General features: G+C 42.4%; 1 protein-coding gene across 3 annotated transcripts in view; it reads left to right on the top strand.

Moving 5' to 3' along the window:
* Positions 1-9,611, top strand: part of MAPRE1 (microtubule associated protein RP/EB family member 1) — a 28,764-nt gene extending 19,153 nt beyond the window's left edge. Inside the window, exons 5-7 of one of the 3 annotated variants that reach the window (XM_007446840.1) lie at positions 1,359-1,480; positions 6,050-6,202; positions 7,867-9,611. In XM_007446840.1, the coding sequence (XP_007446902.1) occupies positions 1,359-1,480; positions 6,050-6,202; positions 7,867-7,923 (332 nt within the window). In that variant the 3' untranslated portion in view covers positions 7,924-9,611. The remainder of the gene's footprint in view (positions 1-1,358; positions 1,481-6,049; positions 6,203-7,866) is intronic. The other 2 variants (XM_007446841.1, XM_007446842.1) reach the window with 2 other exon arrangements.
* The last annotated feature ends 6,318 nt before the right edge of the window (positions 9,612-15,929 follow it).

Here is a 15,929-nt window from a genome sequence, read left to right as displayed (position 1 = left end):
TTGTTTGTTGTCAATCTGTATCTCTTCTTTGGAGAAATGTCCATTTAGGTCTTCTGCCCATTTTGGATTGGGTTGTTTGTTTTTTTGATACTGAACTGCATGAGCTGCTTGTAAATTTTGGAGATTAATCCTTTGTCAGTTGCTTCATTTGCAAATATTTTCTCCCATTCTGAGGGTTGTCTCCAAGAGTATATACTCTTGGAGCAGAATTCTTGGGTCATATGGTAACTCTGTGTTTAACCTTTGACAGAACTACCTGACGGTTTTCCAAAGTGACTGAATCATTTTATTTTCCCATCAGCAGAGTATATGAGGGTTCAGATTTCTCCAAATATTGAGTACTTTTATTCTTTAGCTTCTTAGAATGGGGAACTGCATAGATAACCCTGTGCATTTCATGTTTCAGATGCTGTTAACAGGCATGTGGAGACTTGCATTAAGTATTAGGTCTTCAGGTTAAACATATGCTAGAGATCCTCCAGCGGAAATGCCTGTTACTGTGGGTGAAAGGCCTGATGGTTATTGAACAGTTTGGGATGTCAGGAAAATGAGATATTTTTAAGCCTGGCATAATGTACAAGCTTTACAAAATTCTTGCTGAATGAATAAAATCATGAATGATAAATTTACCTTGAGGTAGCCCATTCTTGATTATTCTTAATTATTTTAATTTGTAGATAGATTGGCCCCTTGTCGCTTTTTCCTCGTCTTTGTCTGCTTTGGCCATTCATACTGAGAGAAATCTTTAAGTACTGGTCAGTGTGCTGCTTTTCTCTCCTAACCCTTCTAAACACCTTTTAAAAGGGAAGCAGGATGGGGTTTTGAAGTCATTAGTGGTCAAAGTAGGCTCTACCCCCTCATCTTCCCAATCCAAGGAGCCTGAGGTTCTGAGTTAGGAGGCACCTTACTTTCCAGATGGGGAATTGTGGGCACCCCCCAACTGCTGGGATTGTGAGCTCCTGGCCTGAAGTTTTCCTTTGCTCCATAAAGCTGCCCTGTCTGTGGATGTGGTTGGAGCTGGGTTAAGGTAGATCATCTGTATGTACCAGGATGACTTTGCCTCTTTCAGATGATAGTCCTGTCCACCCCAGCGGAAAAAAGGCCACGCCAAAGGACTTATTCCCAGCACGAAAGATCGTGGCTGAAATTGGTACTTAAATGTGCTGCCAGGATGAAAAACCACTTTGGGCAAACATGGGGTGCAGTCTTGCATGCTGGGCTCTCTCTGTTGGGTCTCCTCACTGCATAGCTGTGGAGGGCAGTTGGTCACAGCCTCCTTTTGTTGTCTGGTGGGTTCTTTTTTGTCTTGAAATTTCTCCTCTTAAAAAAAAAAAAAAACAAAACTCTGCTCCTCTCAGCTCCACAGAGGCCCATTGCAACACACAGAACTACTGCAACCCCTAAGGCTGGCCCGGGCGTGGTGCGGAAGAATCCTGGTGTGGGGAACGGGGATGACGAAGCAGCCGAATTGATGCAGCAGGTAGGCACCTCATGTGTCCAAGACAGCAGCCGCCTTGGGGGAAAGGTGCTTGCTGCTCTGACCAGGGAGGCTTGGCCGTGTTCTTGTGGGAAGACCTGCCTTGTGTGCATACCAAAGCAGTCTTCATGACACGTGTGAGCACTTTGGAGCTGGTGGGCACTGCGAGCCTGGAGGTGATGATGGAAGAGAGAGGGGCCAGGCATTTTTGAGCACTGTTAGATCTATTTCTGTTAGAAACCCATGTCTGTTTGGAAACCTGCCCATACGATGGAACCCTGTAGAAAGTCTTTGGAACGCTGTCAGGGTTCTGTGGGATTCGGAGAATGTCTCCTGAATTTTGGCTCTGACAAAAGATAGATTTCCCTTCTAAATGATAATTTAAAAAAAGATTCTGCAGTCTCTCTGCTGAAATCCTGGGCCACTAGAGTATCAAGTTGAGAGTGGAACTGGTATGCAAAGCCTATTGCTTTTCTGTTCTTAATAGGTTGATGATTTGAAACGTCTTCAGGATTAAATATCCTGAAGGTACTTGGGAGAGGTCTCTGTAGATCAGAACAAATTTTAGACTTTTAGACATTTTCTCACTAATTCTTATAGTTTTATTTGTTTGTTTGCTTTTGGATGATTCTCTTGATTAATTCCAGATTTAAAATCAAGGATGCTGTGTGATTCCTGTGACTTCGGGATTGAACCCTTTTACTTTCCTTTTAAAAGCCAAGTCCTAAAGCCTGGAGGAAATGGCCTCACTTTAATCCAGAAGCTCTTGTGACCCAGATCATACTTCTAGGAAATCAGGACACAAAAGCCTGCTCAAAGATCACATTTGGTTTTTTTCATTCTTTGATTTGTGTGTGCCTCATGGTCACAGGTGCCTTGGAAGCGTGGAAGTGACTGGGTCACCATCCCCATTGTTGTGGCAGCCTCAAGCACCCTGTGGGTACTGTCACTGTGAGTGCATAAGTCCTGGAGAATAAGGAGCCTTCCCTGTAACTGTTGGTGTCCAGGCACAGGTGTACACAGGAAGCAGTCTCAGTGAGAAATAGGGTAAAGAGGTGTCATTGCTGAGGCCTGGCAGCCAGCACTGGGTTGGCCTTGTGCTCTCCAGGAGAAGATGCAGTGGGTTCCATGGGACTGCTGTTCAACTGGTGTCCAGTGTGAGGGAGCACTGGCTTTGGGTTGCGTAGATTTGGGGCGCATCCCGGCTCTGCCACTTAACTTCTACTTGGGGCAAGTCAGTTAACCTCTCCGAATTCACTGCGTCGTATGCAATGGGACTAATACTTTGGTCATGGTAGTTGAGTGGATTTCATGAGCTGATGTTTTGCCAAGTACCTGGAAGGGTGTTTGGGATAAATGGGGTAAATGGCAGTGGATGAAAGACAGTTGTGATTGTTATGGTTCTTGTCTATGGGCTTGATAGAGTGAAATAGGTTCTGAAGTTTGTTTTAAAAGTTCATAGGAGTTAGATTTTTTTTGGTGAAACACACAACTGTTAATAGCAAAAACAAAACTACCATTTTTAGAGTGTGAGCACCAGTGCTCTACTAAGCATTTTCTTTCATTTTTGCAGCAGCCGTGTGAAGTGTTACAGAGGACAGTGTGGCTTGGAGAGGTTAAATAGCCTGAGTTGGGGTTTGGACCCAGCTCACAGCCAGCTGGTCCAGCCCTGCCTCAGAACTGATTTGTTTGGCCTGAACAGGGTCTTGATTTTTATTATTTTTTTTAATACGAAGGATTCTAGATTCTTTCCAGGTTGCCAAAGTCCTGAGCACACCCTGTTACTGACTCCCATGGCTCATTTACATGATGTCTCTAACCCTGACAGTATTTGAAGTGGTGACCCTTGATAAAGGTGTGGAGGTCTGGGGGACACGACTGATGTGGGGAAAGTAGAGCCACATGGGCTTGGTGGGCTAAGAGGAGAACAGTGTATTCTACATAAATTACCTTGTGGCGTTCATAGACTTTGGGAGATCTGCAATGATTCCACACTGTTAAGTCATCCTGGAGAAATGTTCTTTTAGATGATTTTAGTCCAAAGCACTGATGTTCAGTAGAAATAGAATGTAAACCAGAAATGTGAGGCACATATAGAACTTCAAGTTTTCTGGTAGCCACATTGAAAAGAGTAACAAGAAACAGATTAATTCAAATAACACATTACCCAATAAATCTAAAATATTAGCATTCTGACATGTGATCATTACAAATAATTATCAGTGAGATGTTTTACATTTGAACATTGTACTAGGTCTTTGTAATCCAGTGTGTGTTTGATCTTTACAGCCTGTCTCAATTGCACTGGCCACATTTCAAGGGCTCAAAACACCACATGTGGCTCATAGCTACCTTACTGGCCAGTGCAGGCCCAAAGCGTTCTCCTTGGGCTTCTTAGGTTACAGCTATTACTTTACTGTAAGAGAGTGTTCTAAGAGTGACGCTGATTACTAGCCACAAATTTTTAATAACCTTATAAATAAGCAGTTAGAGGAGTGCCAAGTGAAAGCTGATGACTTAGTGTATGCGTGTTGTTTCTTGTGGATTCATAGTTATTGAGTGATGTCAAGGAGGGCTGCTGCTTTGGCCTTGTGGGTGGGACCTATCCGGCTGGGTTCTGGTGCCCTTGTTGATTTGTAGGCCAGAGAAGGGTTCAGTGGGTTTGTGAGGGAGGCACTAGTGTAACGTGTGTGTACAGGTGGACTCCAAGCCACCGTGCCTCGTGAAGCTGTTTTGACTTCCCTTTCCTTCTCTTGTGACTAGAAGGCCTCTTCCCTGGCTCGTGGACCTTGGGCTGAAGATCCAAGGCAGCTTCCACTACTGGGGATAGTCTACTCTTGCCCTTTTGTCCCCTTCTTGTACTCACTCCACTTTGGGAGTGACTGATAGTTTAAGGAAAGGCAACAAATAGCAGTTAAAGCAGGGGTGGGGAGGGTGGGGGCAGATGGATGATTTCGTTTTGCTGGTGACTAGGTGGTAGTAGTACTTTATTGAAACTTTCAATTATTTTTATTTTTACTTATTAAAAAAATTTTTTTCTTGATTATTTTTTGGCCGTGCGGAATGTGGGATCTTAGTTCCCCCACCAGCGATCGAACCCATGCCCCCTGCATTGGAAGTGTGGAGTCTTAACCACTGGACCGCCAGGGAAATCCTTTCAGTTATTTTAAAAAGTGATTTCTGTGGTTGCTAAAGGAATAGTGAGAGGGTGTCTAGAACCTTGATTCTAGTTTGGTCTTTTCAGGCCTTTGATGTTGAACATTGAAATTAAGTCTTTAACAGAATGGTCCTGGTGGTTCCAGTCACCTGCTTCTGGATCATCTCTGGATGCTTCTCAACTGCAGGTTACGAAGGGACAGGATTTGATCCCTTCGGTTGAGTCTGGCTTCTTCGTCAGGGAAGCTGGATAAGCTGTTTCCTTGTTTTTGCAGCTAGACGTTCAGAAGGTAGACTAGATTTCTGTGGTGTTTCTGGCTCTCAGAATTCCCTGCTACCCAAATTGTTCTCAGCAGCTGCACCTTTGATTCCCTGGCTCGGCCTTCCACGGGGCCCTAGCCTGTAAGGCCTGTGAGGATTTTATGCTGCACCCTATGCCATGTAATTTGCATTCAGTGAGAGTTAAATTGAATTCACATGATAGATTTGAGTATACTGGAACGAAGACATACTGTGCTTAAAATACACAAAGGGCTGTGAGAGTTGTTACGACTTCTATTACTTGTGGCTGGATAGAGTCCTGGCTAGAGTCCTGGCGCAAGCACTGAGATTTATTTCTTCGTTGCCCCTTTGTGGAAATTAGAGTCCCTCAGTGGGTCTCCTGGAGGATCCTGCAGCACAAGTGGTGTGAGCTGACAAGATGCTCAGGGGAGCTAGTGGTGGAATGTGGTGGGGTCTGCTCCCTGCCTCTGCTGTCTTCTCTCCCTTTTGAAACTCTCTTGGGAGAGAGAGTGATGCAGGAACCCTCTCATCAGAGGATGCTTTTCTTCTGACACATGGATCGTCCTCTAGCCCCAACATATTGGGGGGAGAAAGAACCATTGAGTTTCCATGCCCAGGCCTGCCTCAGTGCTAGCTGTCTTTGGCTAGTATTAGTCATCTTTAGATAGTTTTCCCCTCCTGGCTCATCATTTCTACCCTGCTCCCTTGGACCAGACCCTTTCTTACCATTGACTTCAACTTGCAGAAAGACCTGAACTTGATTGACCAAGTGCCCTGGTAAGGACTCAGTATATGATGGGTACCACTCTGCTGGGCCAGGTTGTGGATTCTGCTTCTGTATTTGTCTCAGGCTCCCATGGGTTTTTCTCTTTGATCTTGTCTTAGTCCCTGAGAAGTTCCTGCATGTTCCATGATATAGCCTGTCCTTTCCTGGGAATTTTTAGTCAGGGTGCCATGAACAAGCCCATGTTATTTATCTGGGGCTGAAGAAAATTGACATTAAACTAAAGTGGGGTTTTGTCCTTGTTAGAGAGTTTGATGAAAGCCCACATCTCCTTTTGGGTTAGAAGTTTATCTGATGTGCTGTTGGTGCATGAATGCCAGGTGTCTAACCCTTTCTAATGTTTTGTGCAGGTCAACGTATTGAAACTTACTGTTGAAGACTTGGAGAAAGAGAGAGATTTCTACTTTGGAAAGCTAAGGAACATTGAATTGATTTGCCAGGAGAACGAGGGGGAAAACAACCCTGTATTGCAGAGGATTGTGGACATTCTCTATGCCACAGATGTACGTGTTGACATGAGGATATTTTCTTGCCATTTTGCCACCTAAGAGAAGATAGGAAAATTTTATCTGGCTGGTTTCGGCAAACTCAGTACTGATGCTTGCTGTGTTTCAGCATAACATTCATCAAAAGACTTCATCTTTGACCCTTAAAGTCAGCCAGAGAGGGCACTTCTGCCCAGCTTCAGCCTCTGCCTTGAGGTCTGTGAGCCTTTGAGGCAGGCATAGGACACTCAGGTGGCTGGCTGCCCTGCTTCTGTAATTCGTGACCACTGATGGGTCATGAGTGCCACAAGGTGCTCTTAACCCTGCTATCCCCACTCCACCCCTTTCAGCTTGGACCCCTCGTGTGAGGTGCTGCCTTCTTTTTAATAGGGCCCTAGGCGTGCCCCGGAGAACCAGGCACATGGCCCCTATTTGATGTCTGCTGCCCATAGCTGTCAGAGTGTACCTTTTTCCTCCCAACCTGGAGTGTATCTGGTTCCTATTTCCCCAAAGTGCCTTGTGGTCAAGTTTCTTGGGATCCATGTGTATTACACAGCCAAATCTGCTGATATTAATCATGCTGTGTTAGCTGAACAAGGAAAACTGATTTTCCCTAGATTTAGGATTTGACATCTTGCTGTGACCACTGGTTAATGACTGCAATTATTTATAATTCTTCTGCATGCCTAGCAAGGTCTTTAGGATCAAACTACAGTATATGTCTATGTGTTTTGTAGTATGTGGCAATCTACAAATATAAGGCAGCATTAATGCTGTTACTAACAGTGTGCTCTAAACATATCAAGTGAATTTGTGGGGATTAAGACAGATGACTGAAAAGTTGATAATTTGTTCAATAAATCCTTATTTCGGGCTTGCTCTGTGCCAGATAATACAAACAAAGGGGTTGAAGATATAGGTGTCCTTGATCTAGTCTGAGTATTATCTTAGTAGAGTCATAGCTTAAGTAAATTTAGCCATAGATATTTAGTTTAAAAAAAGATGGGGGTTGAAGGGGAAGTCTGAATTCTTATGGCATTGTGGCCATTAGCACATGCCAGGTGCCCTGGAGTGAGATTGAGGTGGGAGCCATGGGTGTGATGTTTTCCCATGCTTCTGATGTTGGCTCAGCCTTGCAGCTATTAATGTGTGTTGTGGGTGTTTTGGGTAAACAGAACACCCACAACACCTGCAGTAGCATGTGTGCATGGTTCCTAAGTGCAGGCAAAAGAACGAATGAAGGAAAAGCTGGCTGTATGGACAGTTTATTGAGAGGAGATGGTATGGCACCATTATGGTGACTTCAGGGATTTTTGAGGGTAAATTTTCTTAAACAACTTTATTGACATAATGAACTGCACATATTTAAGTACAACTTGATGTGTGAGATCATCACCATAATCAAGACAGTGTACATATCCATCACCCCTGAAAGATTGAGAGTAAATTTGTGCTCAGTTTTTGCCTTTTGTGGGATGTGATTCCACTGCCTAACTAATAAAATAGTGGTCAAAAATAGTGGTCACTTGGCCTTGTGCCATTAAATGCCAAGTGTGTGGTAAAGACAGGACGAACTGTTGACTTTGAGAGGCTTTAAATATGAGGAAAGTGAACCTACAGTAGAAACTGATCTTTCATTCAGCGTTGAGTAATAGCTTTTCCCTCTCATTTTCCCATTTCAGGAAGGCTTCGTGATACCTGATGAAGGGGGCCCGCAGGAGGAACAAGAAGAATATTGACAGCCTGGACCAGCTGAGCATCATCCGAATTCTTCACTCCAAATCATGTGCTTAACTGTAAAATATTCCCTTTTATTATTCTTAGAGGACTCACTGGTTTCTTTTCATAAGCAAAAAGTACCTCTTCTTAAAGTGCACTTTGCAGAAGTTTCACTCCTTTTCCAGTAAGTTTGAGTTAGGAGCTTTTACCTTGTAGCAGAGCAGTATTAACATCTAGTTGGTTCACCCAGGGAACAAAGAGGCTGACCATGGGGCTCACTGTGTGGATGCTGGTAGCACTGATGGCTGGAGAAGGGGGAGACCTCAGTAGAGAAGTGTAAAGACTGGTTTGAATTTTAAGCTAATGTGAAATCTTGACAGAGAACGTTTTAAATAAATGCCTTAAGAGTATTTAAAAGATGCTTCCATATTTCAAAATGTAAAATGTAACATGACAGGAGCTTCTGTGTGTTTGACATTGTGTCTGGGAAGGAAGGGCCAGAACCTGGAACCTTTGGGACCTGCTGTTCCCAGCCCTCACAGGGCTGCCTGATCCTCATAGGCCCAGACCTTGGCCCAAAAGGAAAGTTTGAAAAGTTGCTTTGTAAAGAAAGCCATTTAGTGTCCTTGACCAGTTGCATCCCTGATAAGAAGCAAGAGGCATTGTTGCCTGGATGAATAGAGGGTGTGTTTCAACCCTGAGACGTGTTGAGTCGAAGAGGTTGATTTTCATAGAACATTTCTCTGGTGATTTTTCCAGTTATCCCTGATATTTCTATGTACTGTGTTTTATTGTTGTTGTTGTTGTTTTTTTTTGAAATGAGGTGTGTCCAGTTTTTAAACCTAACAACTACTTTTGGGGACTTGCCCGCATCTCTGGGATTTGAATGGGGGTTGTGTCCCATTTTACTGTCTTTTAAGTTTACATTTAACATGTTTCTCTTCTCTGCTCCCCTTGCCCACTGGGGACTCCTCTTTGGCTCCTTAAAGTTTGCTGCTTAGAGTGGAAGTTCAGCAGGCAGGTGATAATGCTGCAAGTTCTTTCTGGACCTCTGGCAAAGGGAGTGATCAGTGAAGGAAGGCCACTGCTACCTTGGGATCTGCAAGGCTGGGTGTTTTCGGTACCTGCTGTCCCCAGCCCTCCACTGTTATCGGAATACTTTGCCAGTGCACTAATCTCTTCAGAGATAAAAATGTTAGCGTGTTACTAAATGTTAATTTTCTTTTGCAGAAAATACAGTACCATGTCTGAGTTAATTATTAATATTTAAAATATTTCATTCCTTAACTCCCTCATTTGCTTTGCCCACAGCCTATTCAGTTCCTTTGTTCGGCAGAATTCTGCAAAATGTGTTACCCACTACTGAGATTGTTCTGCCCCTGATGTATTTGTATTGATTTGTTTCTGGTGGTAGCTTGTCCTAAAATGTGTGTAGCAAGCAGGTATCTTATGATAAAATTGTTGTGTAGTGCATGCTCTGTGTGGAATTCAGAGGAAAACCCAGATTCAGTGATTAACAATGCCAAAAAATGCAAGTAACTAGCCATTGTTCAAATAACAGTGGTGCTATTTCTCTTTTGTGGCCTTTTAGACTTTTGTTGCCCTAAAATTCCATTTTATTGGGAACCCATTTTCCACCTGGTCTGTCTTGACAGGGTTTTTTGCTACTTTAAACAGTTTCTAAATAAAATTCTGTATTTCAAGAGTGTCATGTCTTCTGAAATTTGTCTTGCCCTGGGTATATTATTTTAGGTTCAAATGATAAGGTACCCACGCTTCTTTCTTAATTTAGGACTGATCTTTTGAAATCCTTCACGGTTTTTTTTTTTTCAAATGTGTTTATTTGTAAGGCTGTTTCTTTTTTCTCCATTCTTCACAGTACATTTCTCAGCCTCCTGCTGTTTCACACTCTCATGTTACTGTGAGAGGTCTTTCAGAAGTCCAGGGCTTGGCCTAGCTACGGTGAAACCTTTTCAGGCTGTTTCCTCCAGAGGTATATAGGACAGAGCTTGGTGGATACCATGGGGCAATACTTTTTTTTCCTGAAAGTATGTTTCAAAGGCGGTGAACACAGTCAATCTGTAACCTGAAATCATCACCATTTTTCTTCCCTTTTAAAATTCTGTGCTGTAAGAAACGAGTTCAGAAGGCGACGTGCTGCCATTCTCAGTATAAAAGAAAGTTAAATGGTCAGAAGGTAGTTTTCTATATGATCTTTAGGGTACCCACCACAATTATGGATGCTCTGTAAACCCAACTTGGTGATGATTTTGACTAGGGTTACACCCACGTTACTTCCTGTAGAAGTTAATGGTATGAAACCTTCCTTAAAATGTTACACATCTTCAAGAAGGAATTGGATACCACATGTGTTTGTAATTTGCAAGAGGATACCTCCAGGAGTGCATGGAGTTTGCGAAGATAATTTTGGGTAATGTCAGTTGAGACGTTACCTTGGGAAGAGTGAAGCTGTTAACTGTGTGTATCTCTGACCTAGTAAGTCCATTGGCCTGACTCTTTAGGCTGAGGCACAGTCTTCTAATGTGACTAATTCAGGTTAGGTCACTGGTGCGGTGAACTTGAATAAGCTGCTTGGTTTGCTTGGCAAGTTCTGTGTTGCATGCAGTATAGGTAAACAGATGGCTGGATTTAGGATTCACTCATGCTGGTGGTCCTCAAACTGATGGGCTTCAGAATCACCTGTAGAACTTGATTGACATTCATTTCTAAAGTCCAATCCCAGAAATTCTGAGTCAGGAGATTGGAAATCTGCATTTTACTGTATACCTCAGGTGACCTGGGCTTAATGTAGTCCTCAGACCTGTACTTTTTGGCCTAACATTTATGCCTGCAAGTTCAAGTCTAATTCTGGCAGGGGGGATATCAGATTGGAGTCCTTGTAGGTCCCTCCTAGCTTTGTGACTTTTGAGCTTATTGATCCCTTCTCTTGTTCTGACCTGCTAAACAGGGATGATGGTGTTGGCTGCAGTGCCTCCCTCACTGGGTGCTTGTTGAGATCAGAATGAGCTGAGAAACAAAGGTGACCACAGCGTTAGGAAGCCCTCTATGGGTTCTTGATCCAGTCTGAAATTGTATATAGATCAGAAAAGCTTAGGGCACAATTCAGGAGGGTGATCCTTAAGATAGACTTTGAGTATTTTGTAAAGTAAGTAACAAGTTTTTCTAATGTTTCTTTTTCAGCTTGCGGGGATTGATGAGTCCAGCTCCTTTTAGTTTTCAGACTATGATTTTCATCCTGTTTTTCCCCCAGGTGAAATCGTGTTCTAAACACACCTTTCTCCTTTTTCTTTTAAATGAAGGTACATTGATTCAGTAATTGATTCATTGATTTAAAGATAGGTATTTCTTCAGGGTTTACTCTCTAGAATATAATATGGTGTTGGAAAGGAAGCAGTTTTCTTTTGCTATAACCAAAATGAGTCTAGGGCAGTTTTTCTTTAAGGATTGTTTTATGAGATTTGGTATGAGGAACTCCTTTTGTGATGTTTACCATAGTTCACCATAGTCTACAAACAAAACCTAGGCTTTAAGCCTAATCAGCCTAATCAGATTAATTTGCTAGTAGGTGGGTGACCCAAATCTGACTGCTGTCAACAGAGTGGAAGTAATTGCTTTGCAAGCTGAACCTGAGCCTTCGGTTAGTGTTCATGAGTCACCAGTCATTTTGCTGGTCTGGCACTGTTGCTGTTGTTTTAAAATTAGGAGTATGTCGTACTTTTGAATTCATACATTCCAGTTATAAAATTTTAAAACCTGATGAGTTCATATTTATTTCTTACCCTTGCAGCTTTTTTCTCAGTTTTTATATGTGACAATATAAATGAATATTCAGAGCCCTTGTCCAAAAGAAAGCCCACAGAGGAATTCTGTGCTTTTACTTTGAACTTGACTATGCTTAGAACCATTATCCCAGATGCCTTCAGCCAGATTGTTATGCAGGTATAATTTGTGAAGGTCTGTTTCCGTTTTGGCTTAATCTGAGTTGGAAAGCAGTGTTACCTTAGCCTGGAGCACAGAGCTTTCTGTTGAGGTTGTGGTCAGGTTGCCTCATTAATTTTGTTATCTAGGTAAGCAAGTCCAGCCCTACACACACACATTTAAAGTAATCTATATTTCTTTTGTATTGGATGCTCTGATGTTCTGAATTGTAAAATGAAAGTAGCCTTCACAGACATGTTTCTGGAGGTAGGGAGAGGCAAATCTTTGTCTTGTGATCATTTGAAAAGCAAAGCAAGTTAGCCATCAAAGCCTAGAATTTTGTGAATGGTATCAAGAGATAGATTTAGAATTACAAAGTGATCTGTTAGCAGTTTGGAATTCTGTAAGATGTCTTACCTTAAAAATTTTTTTCCTTAACTTTTTCCTGGTTTACTTTGAATATTTTTCACAGTCTGTAGGAATTGGTGAGGATAGGCTTGATGTAGCTATGAGGAAAAGGAGGAAGAGCAGTTTATTCCATTTGCTGATGTCTTTAATTTTTAGTTTTGGTGGGAGAATGAGATTTGGGAAGCTGTAGTGAGATTCAGTCCATCGGGGTAGGTCTTAACAAAGCTGGCTTTGTGGCTCTTACTAGTTTCCAGCGGGGACAAAGATGAGTTTCTAAGATTCAGCTTTCATGGATGATTCAGAAATTGCAGTTTAGACTGTTAAAGTTAAGCCAAGGTCAAGCATGCAAGTGGGTAGACTGAATATATAAAGGGAGTGTGTGGCTGGAGCCCTTCTCCAAAATGAACAAGGGAGAAGTGCTGTGATCAGGAGGCCAAGGATTAGGACCAGGGTCCTTCCCCAGGCCCTGCATCCTTGGTCTGCAGAGCATGGCTTTTCATTGGCTCAGTGAAGAGATGAGCGAGGATGGTTTCCCTAGGAACCTTTCTGAGCCAGGAAAAGTTACTTAGGTCTGTAAAAGCCAGTAGGATACGAGAGCCAGAAAGAGTGGGAGGGTGCCCAGTTCCAGCAAGTGTTGCCTCTGGAGGCCAGTTTTCAACAGTTGAGAAAGTTTTGGTTCAGAGAAGAGCAAAATGTTTCTCAGCATCAACTACATATATTTTGCATGTGAAATTTTGAAAAAATTGGCACTGACAATGAAATGGTTTGTAAAGTGCACATCCTTTTTTTTTTTTTTTTTGCGGTACGCGGGCCTCTCACTGTTTTGGCCTCTCCCGCTGCAGAGCACAGGCTCTGGACGCGCAGGCCCAGCGGCCATGGCTCACGGGCCCAGCCGCTCTGCGGCATGTGGGATCTTCCTGGATTGGGGCACGAACCCGTGACCCCTGCATTGGCAGGCGGACTCTCAACCACTGCGCCACCAGGGAAGCCCCATCCTTTTGTATTTTAATAAAAGTTTTGACTCTAAAGAAGAGATTTTGACAGATGAAGTAAAAAGTGGCTGAACACATGTGTTTGGCTTTTTTTCCCACAGGCTGCAAGCTGCAGGGAGAGCTTTGCTAATACATCCATCCCTGAACCACCATTTAGTGCAAGAGTCTAAATATATTGCACCCAGGATCTGTCACCGTTTATCCTAGTCTAAGCTTGAGTGACCTTCAGATTTCTTTCCTGTCTTGCTTCACAGTTGTTTCGTCACGTTCATATTTATATTTCTCCGATTGGGCCCATTTATATATTTTGGAGTAGTTCTAGTGATTTTAAGATCCAGCATACCTCAGGGTCATCTGGATTTTAGCATTCTAAAGGTTTCTAACCTGATATTGCCTTTTTTTTTGGTATTTTATATGTTTTTTTACAAAATAATGTGAATTAAACGTGTAATTATATATGACTGCTGTTTTTACTTTGAAATTTTAAACCCTATTAGGAAGAGTGGAATAACCTGTTTTTTACAGGTAGCTGTAGGCTAATCGCAGCTTGCCCGTGTGTGTGTGTGCGCCTCCCTCCCTAGTAATTTTAAAGGCTGAGAGAAGAAACAGTAATTCAACGTTGAATGAAATAAAAATTATTTTTAGAAATTTCCTAAGAATTTGTAACTTTCTGACTTAATTTTTTTTCTTTCTTTTTTGGGGAGGAGATGGGTAATTAGGTACTGAACCACCCCAAGAATCTGCTGTTTTTCTTGAATCATGGTATTTTGAAATCTTTGGTATGTGAATCCTGGGTTCTCTTTGGCAGTGTGGTAGGAAGAGCATTGTTTTAAATGTCATGTGAGTTGAGTTGTTAGTCTCAACTAAAGGTGTGATCTTGACATTAATCCTCAGGGTCCCCTCCAGTTCCAATGGTCATTGACTTCTGTCTTGTTTATTCAATTTTGAAAAGGAAAAAGCCTGTCTTCTTAGCTATCAAGTTGCGCCTTAAAATTTTCAATAAATTTTATAAAGCTGAGAAGAATAATTGCAGCTTTACTGAAGAGTAATTCACACATATAAATTGTAAGGTTACAATTTTTGACGTTTTAAATCCCGCAGTGGTAAAGCTGGCAAGGACAGAGTTGGCGCTGCTGCTGAGTGGAGTGGAGCTGCCTTCCCTGGAGCAGTGACTGTGACCTTGAAGCCTTCCGGCAGCATTCCATCTCCGCTTTTAGGGAGCAGAGTAGAATCTCCTTAGGATCGGCAAGCGATGCCTGAACTAGTCTCAAGTAGGACTTTGAACTTTTTTCCAGAATTATTTTGTGCAGAGGTTTATCTAAGAGATTTTTTTCTTCTTAAACACCTTCCCTCCTGCTTCTTGAGTTAATAAACTTGAATTATTGATGATCACGATTTTATTCGTTTTAGATGTGGGTTTTCTGAACTTTTCCTTACCTAAGAAGTGGAATGAATGCATCTTACTATTTCCCCTTTGTTCTCATGTTTCTTCTTTGGGAAGGAAAGTTACATTTATTGTGATAGAATTTAGCATATTTTGGCCCATGTAAAAATGTTGATAAACGCAGGGGCTGCTGTAAGTAGAAATGATAACATTGGATTGGAAAATGAAAGCCCCAAATCAAAAGACAGTGGGGAATAGTTAAATCGGCCTTGTCTCTGTTTTTTTTGTTGTTGTTGTTATTTTTTAAATAAACCCTTCTAGTTTATTAATACCTAGTTTAATAAAACTCTGATTTAAAAGACCTGCATCTTTTATGACATTTCATTTCATTGAAAGTCTTTTGTCTCCACTGTTGATGAAATGGGAGCAGAAATTTTTTCTCTATGTTGGTGTTCTCTTTGTGGTGAAGATATGGGGAGGGGTCTTGGCTTGGTGAACAGTTAACATTTTGGTAACATCTAGGTCATCGTGAAATGTGATTCAGCTGGGTATCCTTAAGTCTGGAATCCATGTCCCTGGTTGAATTCTGCCCAGGAGATTTGCCAGCTCATGCTGCTGAATTGTGCCAGGGGCAAGATTGAACAGTGCTGTATCAAGTCCAGGCCTGCCATGAAGTCTGGGTTTATAGGACTCCCATCTTACACACAGTGCTCTTGTAGTCTTCCTCTTTTCAAAGAGTTGCAGCTCACGCATCTTATGTTGAGAGAGCTGCTGTGCCTTCCACTGTCTTCCAACTGTGGGGGCTAGTTGGCCTTTTGGTTTTGGTGAACGCTGCTTTATCATTAAGCTCCCAGGCATTTCCCACAGTTTCCATGAGTTGTGGGCGCTCTGTGCTGTATTTGTCCTATGGGTCGTTCTCCACTCATACTTGTCCTGGCTTTGTGTGCTGTAGCTCCTCCTGTCACTGTCTGCTGTAAGTTCAACTTCATCCATAAAAAGAATGTCTCAGATTAGATGAAACATGGCTGTATGGTTATGGTTTGTCGGATGGATTCTGCTCTTCCGTTTTGTGTTCTGCATATGGAATTCTATCTCATTTTCCTGGTTCTAAGTGTGGCCAGCTGACCCTGCAGTCAGGTTGAGGCCCTCGGAGTTCACAGAGACTTCATAGAGGAGCTACTTTGGACTTGGGGACAGCTGTCAAGATGTCTCTGTCGAGAAGGAAGTTGAAAACCAATAAGCCTCTGTCAAATATAGCCAGCAGTGTTAACTGGGGAGAGCACATTGGGTCAGGGTGAGTGAG

Source organism: Lipotes vexillifer, unplaced genomic scaffold (genome assembly GCF_000442215.2).
Source record: "Lipotes vexillifer unplaced genomic scaffold, Lipotes_vexillifer_v1.1 scaffold75, whole genome shotgun sequence".
Taxonomy (NCBI): domain Eukaryota; kingdom Metazoa; phylum Chordata; class Mammalia; order Artiodactyla; family Lipotidae; genus Lipotes; species Lipotes vexillifer.
This window is presented reverse-complemented; position numbering and strand designations above follow the sequence as displayed.